This window comes from Dasypus novemcinctus, chromosome 8 (assembly GCF_030445035.2).
Source record: "Dasypus novemcinctus isolate mDasNov1 chromosome 8, mDasNov1.1.hap2, whole genome shotgun sequence".
Taxonomy (NCBI): domain Eukaryota; kingdom Metazoa; phylum Chordata; class Mammalia; order Cingulata; family Dasypodidae; genus Dasypus; species Dasypus novemcinctus.
Genome location: NC_080680.1, coordinates 64,536,903 through 64,548,922, shown reverse-complemented (window position 1 = coordinate 64,548,922; position 12,020 = coordinate 64,536,903). Strand labels below are relative to the sequence as shown.

Here is a 12,020-nt window from a genome sequence, read left to right as displayed (position 1 = left end):
CCTTCTGTATTGGATTTGGCAGACTGGTAGGGAGGTTTATGAAATAGACATGATTAAAGTTTTAAAAACTGAAGGCATAAAGAAATTAAGAAAGCATGTTAAGGTAACTAAGGGAAAACATAAGGAAACAGAATTTAACATAAAATGATGGTGACATTGCCAATAACTAAAGTATTTAAAGGCCAGTATATATGATATAACACATGTTTTCTATCTACTGATGACCAGAAAAAAGAAAAGGAGCTCAAATTAAGTAAATCATATTATATGAAGGAATTTTTAAATTTGCTGTTTTCAAAAGGAAGTATTATTAAATTTTGGAATAGACTATGCCAAGAGATTCTGAAGGATAATCTTCTTGAAAACCATAGAAAAACTGATTTCCCATTTCTGTGAGAACAAAATCCCTCACTCAATGAGATGTTTATTTATTAAGCACATTCTTTTGTTATATCCTATGGAAAATACTATAAAAACAATATAAAGGAATGAGGTAAAAAGAGGACTAATCTCTTTCCAAAAATAAGTGAAGAATAAATATACAGGAGATTTTTCCTTTATTATTCATAGTCAATCCTTTGCCTTTCTAGGAAGGCCATGTTCCTGTATGACAAAATGTCAATTATGGATGGTGGAATATGGGAGACTAATTTTGTCTTTATATATTTTTATGTATTTCAAATGTCCCCAAGTATAAAAGCATGCTCTTAAGAAAACCTACTCAACTTTTGAGAATTCTTATTCTTTCAATAATTTCCAATCTAATAAATTAAGACAAGGACTAAATTCATATAAACAACCAAATCAACTAATTATACTGATAAAATGCTAAAGACCTTGGTGCATCCCTTGGAAATCTTAGATGGCATGCTTTGGTGTACCCGTGGATCCTGTGCTGATGCCCCCTGTCTGGCTCTAACAGCTATGGATACCAGGCTAGAGAGGTAGGGAGACAGGAAGAACTGGGTAGGAGTCAGGAGGCTCACTGTAGAATTCTCCTTCATTTGCTTCTTTCTCTCCCCTCCCCTCCTTTTTTAACTTGCTTACTGTAATAACACTTTACTTAATCATACTATATTATCATTTCATTCCATGACATGTTACCACAAATCTATACAGGAGACAAAATTTCATAGAACCTCCATCTCTTTTTATCTGACATCAGTCTCCTCCTCCATAATAATTTAGGCCAGCATTTCTCCCAGTGTTCCTCAGAATTTTTACTAAGTACTACTAGGGGTGGTGAAGAGGGAAATATTCCAGGGTCGGTAAAGCTGAGGAAAAGTCGAGTCAAACTGGTTTTTCTTTTACTTACATTGCTGATTAGAACACCTAGAGATATACACTAATAAATTTAGTTGTCTGATATTTTGCCCACATTTTCATATAAAAACCATTGATTTACACATTGCCATTATGAAGTTATATTTGTCAATACAGGAGACTAGAGAAGGGGAGAGATTCAAGAAGCATTTAGGAGTTGGGACTAAGAAGACTTAGTGAGGGATTGCACTTGGGAAGTAAGGATGTAGGAGGGGACTAGGAAGACATCCCCTCTCATTTCTGGATCATGGGGCTTGAGTCAAACGCAGGCCAACATACCATAAATATTCAGTAGTTACAAATTAAACCACTTTCTTTGTAGTACAACTTCTCAAAATCTCTACTATGCTAATATATGTTGTGAAACTCCTAGAGGAAAACATCACATGCAGCATTTTCCAGATTTATTTGTCTGTTAACTCTATTTGTAGCTAAGGGGACAGGTGTCTTTTGAGATGCCATTTTAAGAAACACTGTGAGCCTCTTGTCTTTGGGTATAATAATGATGATGGACAAGAATTCAACAAGTCACACTACTCTAATTGCATTGCCAATTTAATCATTCAGCATTAATAGTGCAGATTTCTTTATCAAACTGCAGCTTTAGCTAAAGGATTCAGCAATCACTACAACATTGCCAATACCATATTCAATCCTTCACTTATGGAGACTCTTGCACATCCCTGTAACAAGTAAAGGAGGGAAACCTTCATGATTCCCCCCCTTTTTTTTCTTTTTTAACAGCGTTTGCCATTTATCAGTCACTGCCTTATTTTGAATCGTTTGGTACTTACTCCACCAAGCTGCCTTTTGACCTGTCTATCTATTTCCCATACGTGCTAGAAATATATCTCATGATGCTGTTCATAGGTAAGTGGTTTTTTTTTGTTTTCATTTTTGTATTCTGTTTTTTCACTTGTGCTGTCATCTACCTTAACAGATAAGTGTGTGAATATGAGAAAAACCAAAGAGGAATCCTAACATCATGGATTCAATATTGGTAGTAAAGCACTTGGAATTTATAACACTTTTTGTAGGGCATAGTGAGATAAACTATATCAATATTTTACTTTATGAACTAAGAACAACACTACTAACAGAAAATATAACTGCGTTATAATATATGAAATTATGGCCATGGGCACAGGTATCTACAAACAACCTAGATATCAAACTAAGCATACTTGGCTATTTCTATTTTTCCCATTTATGTCTACTTTGTTTCCTTTGTTTTGGGCTTTGTGTGCTAGTACTTCTTAGCAGCAAATGTGATCTGGTGCTAAAAGCTCAAGAAAAAATCATAAAGCTTACAGTTGGAAAAGTTTGATTAGTTAACTTAATTTTCCCAGGGAATTAGGAAATGATATCCATTATTCAATTTTAGCTCCTCAGCTCCAACCTTCACATACTCCCACAATGGTGATTACCTCTAGAAAGTAATAGATAAGAGATATATAAAAACACTTGTAAGAGAAGACAAATGTTAAACTTTAGAGGGAGTAAAGAGAGGTATCCCAAAGAAAGGGAAAAATCCTTTGAATTAAAAAAAAAATTAGTGGGATAGAGGAGTTTGCTATACTTCCCCCTCTGCAGAAAATCTGTAGACATTTCTTTAAGTGTTTGATTAGAGATTCACCTTTGGATCTTCTCTGTGGAAGATCCAATCTGACTGCATTTTTATTTTTTATTGTGGTAAAATACATCTGACTGTATTTTAAAACTATGGTTTCTTCTACACATTAGGTATGTATTTTACCTACAGTCATCTTTACTCAGAAAGAAGAGACATCCTAGGAGTCTTTCCCATTAAAAAGAAGAAAATTTGAAGCACAGCATTCTGATGTTGAATAAAACAAGACAAGCTTGTGGATTCAGCTACAATAAACACGACACAGAAAAGTATTCTGCTGGAAAAATACTTAGTATTTGAAAAACTATTACATTAAGTGAATGTATACCCCACAAAAACTCTAGACACACCACAGCACTGTTTCTCATACTCTGTATTTTCAAAACATATGCTCTGTACCACCTGCTTCACCAAAGCTATGGATTTTTTTACAAGGTACATTTACATTGTGTGAAGTCTGATTTTTTTTTTTAAAGGGAGGAAACAGGAGACCAAATTAAATAGGAAAACCAAGTTAATAACCTAAATTACATCTCTTTACATCTATTCCTATTCATTTCTGGGTGATATATAGGGAGTGATGTGAAATAGGCCTTCCACTTGTCCAGAATAACATTTTACAGACAATGTCATTGTCTCCAGAATTAATAATCCAACTCCCACCTTAAACATTAAACACACTTAGAAAATTAAACATTTTTCAAAACCTTGAAAGAGTATTCATTTTGATCACATAAGTTATTTGGATTTTGATACCTGAAAAGAAGACTCTCTTGAAAACAGATTACACCTTTGGGAAATAGACATATAATACCCCAATTTCTTTCTTTCTTTTTTTAAAAAATTATAGCAGGGAGATAAAAAGTATTAAAATATAGTAAATCACTTAAAGGAGGCAAGAAAATGAAAAACTAGTGATATTTATTACTGAGTTATTATTAATTTTTAAACAAAGTAATTACTTCTAGTTTTGAAAAATGCTCCTTTTGAGATCTAGAAAACAGTATGTTAATAATTGACTAATAGAATAATTTCTGTACTATTAATATATCACTCACTTTTTTGGGAAAGAAGTATTAGAGATCTTATTATCTGGTAACTGTATAATAAGGTTATTAAATATATTGCCATCATAACAACCAGGTAATAAAAATGTACTTTTAAAAAAAATGGGTAATAATATTTTTATTTAATAAAACACTTAAAAAGGAACAATTGAGTATTAACACTTGATAATTTTATAAATTTAAGGTTATACTTAGAACTTTTAAATGGGAAAAGTATTAAATAAAATTATTCTTTAAAAAAGCTCATTTTATTTTGGTTTTAAAGTTGTTTATTTCTAAATTAAAAAAATATATTACTAAAATAAAAATATGTATATTACTAAAAGCTTTAGTATGCAGAGAATGCCTTTGTAAACTTAGGTGACTTAGTATAGCTTCCTCCCAATAAAAGTGGCTACATACTTTGCTAAGTTATGTATCTATTATCACTAAAATAAAGAGAAAGAATTAGAGAAACTATATCTTACTGGGTGATTATAAGAAAGTGAAATTTCATTATTAAATAATACTTTAATTTTTTAAACCAGATTATCCTCATAACCTTCCTTCTTTTAAAAAATAGATAAAAAAGGCAACACAAGTGAATTTATAATTACTGTACCTTGCAAGTAGTGATGATAGTTGACAATAACCTGAGATATCTGTAACAACTGCAATGTAAATATCTGTGATTTCTATTGGTAACAAAGTCATAGGTAATTAGTAGTACTACTGTAGTTGGTTGTCTATATTCTAAATTGAAAGAAATACTAAATTTTATTAGCGGTTAGTGAAAATAAAGATGTAATTTTTTTCCCACTCAAGTTCCCATTTCCCAGGTTAAGAGATTCAGGTATAGTGAAGTCAAAACAGTAAATATGTAGTTAATCAGACATAATCCAGATTCCAAAGTTGATTTCTTTGGCTCTCTGTTCTAACCTTATGGCCATCAAACCTCCATTTCATTTTGTACAGTGTAGACATGGCTTAGTTTCTCATATCTAATTAGTATAGATGAAATAGGAACCATTAGATATTTTGGAAGCATGCATAAGACATATAACTTTTTAAATGATCTTTCCTGGAGTTTCATATGCTAAATTACATTGCCTGAAGTTCCAAGTAACCCATATTATAAAATGCACTGCATCAAAACAGCTTTGGAGAATTTATTTCATCATTCAGCAAAAGTCTACCTAAATTATACAAGTAATATCATAAGAGCCCCTGGACTTTTTCTTTATCAAAGTAGTTGAATTAAAAGCTATAACTAAAACTTCTTCCAAGCATATCCATTCAATATAAATGGGTTTTATTTTACTCCAATATGTTTTTCAAGAAACACTCATCCTGGCTTAGGTTTTGCTCAACAAAACAGGTTAACCTTACAAAAGTAAATTGATCCCTAGGCTGTTGCATACAAATGCCTACATTCATTCAGAAACATACTTTGTGCTGACGATATGCTAGGCACTGTAAACAAGTTCATTACTAGAGAACGTATCACATTGCACTAAAATCCAGAAAAGAAGTTAATTTTTCTTTTTCAGTCATACCTTACTCTACCTATCTTATCACATAAAAGAACCTATACTTCCTTCGGAAATCGAAGTAGATATACAAATGTTTTTGTTTTTTTTTAAAAGATTTATTTATTTATTTAATCCCCCCCCCCCCCCCCACCGGTTGTCTGTCTGTTTTCTGTGTCTATTTGCTGCGTCTTGTTTCTTTGTCCGCTTCTGTTGTTGTCAGCGGCACGGAAAGTGTGGGCAGCGCCGTTCCTGGGCAGGCTGCACTTTCTTTCGGCGCTGGGCGGCTCTCCTTACGGGGCGCACTCCTTGCGCGTGGGGCTCCCCTACCCGGGGGACACCCCTGCGTGGCAGGGCACTCCTTGCGCGCATCAGCACTGCGCATGGGCCAGCTCCACTCAGGTCAAGGAGGCCCTGGGTTTGAACCGCGGACCTCCCATGTGGTAGACAGACGCCCTAACCACTGGGCAAAGTCCGTTTCCCTATACAAATGTTAATGTCCAAAATGTTTCTCCAGAGAAAGAAACTTACAGATAAGTTTATGTATAGAGAAAATACAAATACATCTTACTGTGCTAAAGCATAAAAGTGATTTAAAGTTAAAATGTGCTAAAAAGTATCTCTACCTCTCTAACATCTTCTCATTTGCCACTTACTTACTTTGCTTTGTAAACATCATGTTCTATTTCTTCTTCTGGCTCTATGATATGCTAATTTTGATATAACACTTTCTTCTAGGGCAGTTTTTCAAATTATATTCCAGGCAAGCAACTGTCATAGAATTAACAAAGGTGTTTGTTTAGAATGCAGATTTCACCTGGACTCCACTAAAGATCTGACTCCTAAGCTCTAGGAATGAGCTCAGAAACCTCCATTTTGCATGCTCTTCAAATAAGCCAGTTTTAAAGACTTTTGTACTATTTGTGAAGATTAACAGATTATGTACATACTTTCAACTTCATAAATACTGTACTGTATGTATTATACATTGAAAAAGATGAGACTTTAGAGTTCCCAGGATCAGAGTAAATTATTTCCCACCAGAAATATAAAAGCATATTACTTCATGCAGAACCATTGCCATTGTGATACACACTTAGATGTGAGGATGACACTGTGAGGTGTCTTTCCACAAGAGTGATGAGCGTTGTGGAGACTGTGAACTGTTCCAATCACATTGTTCCCCTATTATTTTCCTCTTGAAATGCCCATAGCTATGAAGAGGTTGGTCGGGATCAGAGAGGCAAACTGACTAAAATGGGCTCTGATCTACAACTCTAGCTTTAATGAAAGTCCCCATCTTAACCAAATGATCTGATCTTTCTTCTAAAACAACAGTTTACTAAATGTTCACTGAAAATCTAAAACTGCTGTTTACTCTCCAAGTGACTAACTTAGTCACTTACTTCCAGAGTAACTTACTTCCAGACAGTAGTGGAGTCCCTAGCAGAGTCCAACTCTTTCTATAATTAAAATGTCATTATTTTTGGTAAAAATTGTTTTGGAGGAGCTAACTTCTGGCAATTAACTTCAAAAAGGTTATTAAGAGCCTATTAGTTACCATGGAGCCATTACATTACAAATAAAGCCAAAAAGATTTCAGACACTTGCATAGATCTCAACATCTGTTCCAAATATATATTTTTCAAATCAAGAGTCAGAGTGTTTGGATACTTCTTGGAGACATAGCATGCCTTTAACCTCACACATTAATTTGTTACCATATCCCAGCATACTATTTGTTTTGGCAACTTGTGTTTTCAAAAACTAACAGAAGACGACTTGTAGAGGAACGACTTGTAGAGGAACCTTTCCTTTTGTGTATAGTTTGGAACATCTGATCTGAAAAAGTAAATGCTTCTGATTTCAGAAGAACAGACTGAAATATCCTGGGGATTTTAACATAATCCTTAGCAGTGGTCTTACAGATAATCAGGAGAAAGACTCTCATCATTTCAGTGGACTAAGTCTTAGAATCTTTAGATTTCAGAATTTAGAATCTTATATTGTAGAATCTTTAGTGGTTCCCATGAATAGGAAAATCCTACAAATCTTATACTCAAGCCGCTGAAAATAAACAGAGGGAGCTAGGGAAGATAGAGTACAGGTATTTCTTCCTTTTGGTACCCTTCTGTTTTCTTGTCATGTGTTGAGGCAGGGACAAGGTTTGAATGGGAAGAAACTGGGCAGAATTGAAAAAGGCAGTCTGGATTCAGAAGACGGGGCTGATTCTTCATCCCTTAACTAGGATATTTGCAATCCCTGACTGCTGATTCAAGGGAGAAAACTGAAGAGCAGTTCTTCATTGCCCACTTCACTACTTTACTGCCATTCATGTTTACAAGTTGGGTCTTGGAATCCAATGTCCTTCAACACATGCAGACCTGTTTTTTTGCACTAAAAAGTCTAAACTTCCCAACTCCAAAGGTCAATTAATATGTGGCAGGGTTGATTTCTTTATCTGATTGCAGCAATCTGCATAAAGCTTAAATGAGGATGAATCTTCTGTGGGAGTTTTCATCTTAAAGTGAGAGCTGGTGAACCTGATACAGTAGAAAGGGCATTTATTTGATCTGGGATTCTCAGACCTAGGTCCTAGGCTTATTAGCTTTGTCACATATTAGATGTTTTTTTCTCTTTAAAACAGAAAATATTATCTCCTCAGTGGTATAGTAACAGTATTACTGTAAGAGTTAAATAAAATAATACAAGTGAAAGCTCAGTGCACTTACAGTTTGGTACCTAGCAGTAAATGTTAGATGAATGTCAACCTCTTAATTAGTAGGAAGTGTTTGGAAGTGGGGAAAAAGGGAGGCTAGCTTCTTGAGCAAATTCTCTGCTTCCTTCAAAGTCACTTCCTTATAGTCTAACCTCCAAGGATGTACTATATATTGAGTACTGGCAAAGCAGGTAAATTATAACCTGAAAGCTCACCTTCCCTTCTTTTTCTGTAAGCATCTTGGTACCCTATGAAGTTCAGAAAAACAAAGAACTGTGACCAGAGAATGAAGAGGTTGAATTAAAAAGTGAAGTACAAATATTTGAAATCTGGGATCCTAAACCCAGATATTTGATCTTTAGAGTAGATATCTGTCCTGTCCAGCATCCTCTCGTATCTTCTTTCTTCTGTGGGAGAACTCTGTTCATATGGCTTGGGTGGGGCTGCCTTGGTCCCCCAGTACCCAGGGATTTGGGAATGGACATATGACTCAGCCTGGTCATTTACAGTACCTACCTCCTGGGGATTGGGTATTTGTTCAGAGACTCACCAGTGATGCAAGCTGAACCAGAGTCCTCCACCTACTGTTTCTGCCACACCTAAGGACAAAGACACTTGTTTCCCTGGAAGGATGTGACTTTGAGGCTGCTGGCAGCCATCTTGCTACCTTTGTCGCATGATCCTGAGAGCCTGATGGCATCATTGATTTACTAGCTACAGCTGTGCCTTACCAAATTTACCCTTAAACTTTTTGGTTTGTGAACTAACCTATTACTAGTGCTATTGTGAATTGAGTCACTTTCACTTGAATTCAAGAGACTAACCCATAGGAAGTTATAGCCACAAATAATGAATCTGCTTTAGCCAATGTCCAATATCATAAATGTGATATTATCTAAATGTGATATTATCTAAATGTGTATAGTAGTTACAAGATAGTATTTTATCAGTAAGAATAAAACTTATCTAACTCAATGAATATCCTCTAGAAACTTCTTGGGAAATAGATCACAATGCCATCATCACTGCTAGAGTTTGGTTTTGCTGGAAAAACCTCTCATGCCTTAAAACAAATAAAAGTCAATATACAAAATTCACAACATTATTTTATTGGAATTTAAGGGGGAGGAGGTTATATAGTCAAGTTTTCACAAAGAAAATCTTCAGATTGAACACTAGCCAAATAAAACAAAACTGAAGTCCCTATTTCTGTATCCACTGGCTTGGGTATCAAAGCAACAAACCCCTCTCTTGACATGCACATGTCTAGCTGTGGCCCTTTCATGACCCTCAGTTCTCTGTGTCATGTCTTAGCGACCCCAGAAATGAATTCTGAAAAACTTCTTCCATCGCCATGGTTTTCCTCATCCAGCTGAGAATGCTGCTGGCTACGGCAAAATTGTTCACCAACCATATGCTCTGGTCCATATGGCTTTCTTCTTAAACTCTGGGAAAACTCTCAAGGACAGAAGGGTGGCTAAGGGAACAAAGAATACAGTACATTGTTGCATTTGATGGAACCATACCCGAAAAAGTCATTTTGATGAAAAAGATATCATCACAGATTTGGCTTTTTCTCACTTGGCTTATCTTCAAGATGAGAATTCCCATCAAGTCTTTGGCAGGATTCTAATGGCAGAAAACTCTTTATAAAGGTCAGAGAAAATTTGTTTAGAAAGTTATGTTGTAGCCAATTAATGGGAAATTCTGCAGAATTAACACAAAACTCACTTTTGGGATGCTGGTGATGTTCTGTTTCTAGATCTTAATGCTGATTACATGGTATGTTCACTTTGGGGAAATCTACTTAAGATTTATGTGTACTTTTTTCTATATGAACATGGTAGTTCCATTAAACATTTTAACTAAAAGGTAAAAAAAAACCAACTTACTCTGATAGAGGTTCATATACGCAATGGAGCAAGCATCACTGTACTAAACTTTATTCGAACACGTACGCATAAATCCACATCTTTTCTTATTTGTCATCAGTCACTCAGGGATGCATTTATAGAAGACGGATCGTGTAATCTGTTTAGGTAACTTATTATATATCTTATTTTAGACTATTCATATAAATATATTGAGTTATTTAACATATAATAGTGTGAGAAAATATTGGTAAGCCAGAGTTATGCAATTATTTTATGTGACTCTGCTATGTTCTTGACTATGTATAACAAAGTGAACACGTTTCCACAGCTATTTTCCTCATCAGCACCAGTTTTTAACTTCATAGCCTAAGACAGTATTTATTTGGAGCAACAAATGGTATTGTGGGTTTGTGGCCATTAAAAATGAGTCCAAATTCCTGAGGCAAATGAATGTGGAAAATCCTAGCAACAAGCCTCTAGGGATGGATCAAGTGAAAGAATGCCAAAGACATAGTGATTCTCAGCTAGTTCTATGGTTTCTCAGTCACTTGGGGGTACTATTCCATTATAAACATGCCTCTTGTCCCCACCCCCCACCTGATCACCACCAACGTTGGGGGCAGGGTAGGGAGAAGAATCAGAACCAAGGGATTACAGGAATTCTTGTGTGTTTAGAAATCAATAAATTATAACATATCTAAGGTAGAATATGGTCAAACTATGACTTCAAGCTGCCTAGATAAATTACCTTAAGAGTGGGCCATCCAGTGGCATCAATAGCAGCCACTGTTAGACTCCATACCCCAGTCCCAGGACAGGTACAGGCCACAGAGTCAATGCCCAAATCACTTCTCAGTTTTGAGTAAAAGATGTTTGTGGATCCCATTGTCATAGTTTAACAAAATCAATAGGGAAGTATAAAGGACACAGAAAATCATCCAAATACCATAAAAACATGGGAAATGTCTACGTTCCTTGGCAAAATACTATGTAGCCAGTAAATAAGCTACTTATAGAGCTAGTGTAATAACAGGTTAATCGACATAAAGTTAAAATAAAAAATGCAGTATTCAAATTTTCTATGTGTATTTTTCAATTGTATATGATTATGTGTTAAAACAATACTCATACAAAGAGAATATAAAAAACTTCATAGGGAAAATAGTAAAACTGCCATTGGGTAATGGGACTCTGTTTCCTTTTCGCTTCTTATTTTACTACTCTGAATTTTCCAAATTTTATTTAAAATTATATTTTACTATTATGATGAACATTTAATATATATTTAAATGAAAGTTAAATTTATATCACTGGAACTCTCTACCTTTTTGGTTCAAAAGCTACATCAGTAACAGTTCAAGATTGCTTCCCTACACATAACCAAAAAGAGCCCTTTCAGCAAGACAACTGGATGGTTTTTGCCTGTGTTAAGCATAGGGCATGGAAATTATACCTTTTAAAAGATCCCTGGATTTTGCTGAGAGGGCTTCTTTAGGAGATTCCATGATGTTGAATAGCCAGTCGATGAACTAGGATGAAATGAAGAACTGTATTAGTGAAGATAATTCCATGATTATTAAGAAATGAGTCAATCTGTTGGGCTTCTGTGCAGGAGCATCAGTGCAGCAGTCTGTAGGCAATACCTGACTGCTAGGAAGTGGCCATGAGACATGGACCAAACATAGGACATGGTAAACTTGGACCCAGCTTCTGTTTAGCCAGATGGCCTGACAAAGTCAAATCTACTTCCCTAGTCAAATAACCTTAGAACCTGGTCTAGGTATTCAGAGTGAGGTAGCCAGGAGCCCAGAGAGCCTCTGGTGTGCCATGAACACTCTTATCATGCTGAGAGGCTCAGAGAGGTTAAGAACTTTGCCCAAGTCCATTCCCAGTGGAGGG

At 35.3% G+C, this 12,020-nt stretch overlaps 2 protein-coding genes across 10 annotated transcripts in view; one reads left to right on the top strand and one right to left on the bottom strand.

Moving 5' to 3' along the window:
* HACD4 (3-hydroxyacyl-CoA dehydratase 4) overlaps window positions 1-12,020 on the top strand; it is a 44,655-nt gene that overhangs the window by 19,757 nt on the left and 12,878 nt on the right. For 3 of the 4 annotated variants that reach the window (XM_004446752.4, XM_004446751.4, XM_004446754.5), the window contains 2 exons: window positions 2,068-2,193; window positions 3,067-9,222. In XM_004446752.4, coding sequence (XP_004446809.1) covers window positions 2,068-2,193; window positions 3,067-3,149 — 209 coding nt within the window. In that variant the 3' untranslated portion in view covers window positions 3,150-9,222. Of the gene's footprint in view, window positions 1-2,067; window positions 2,194-3,066; window positions 9,223-12,020 lie in introns of those variants that run through there. The other variant, XM_058301933.2, reaches the window with a different exon arrangement.
* FOCAD (focadhesin) overlaps window positions 9,336-12,020 on the bottom strand; it is a 380,810-nt gene continuing 378,125 nt past the window's right edge. For all 6 annotated transcript variants that reach the window (XM_058301924.1, XM_058301923.2, XM_071216761.1 and 3 more), the window contains 2 exons: window positions 11,575-11,650; window positions 9,336-9,724 (listed from right to left, as the gene is read on the bottom strand). In XM_058301924.1, the coding sequence (XP_058157907.1) occupies window positions 9,651-9,724; window positions 11,575-11,650 (150 nt within the window). In that variant the 3' untranslated portion in view covers window positions 9,336-9,650. The remainder of the gene's footprint in view (window positions 9,725-11,574; window positions 11,651-12,020) is intronic.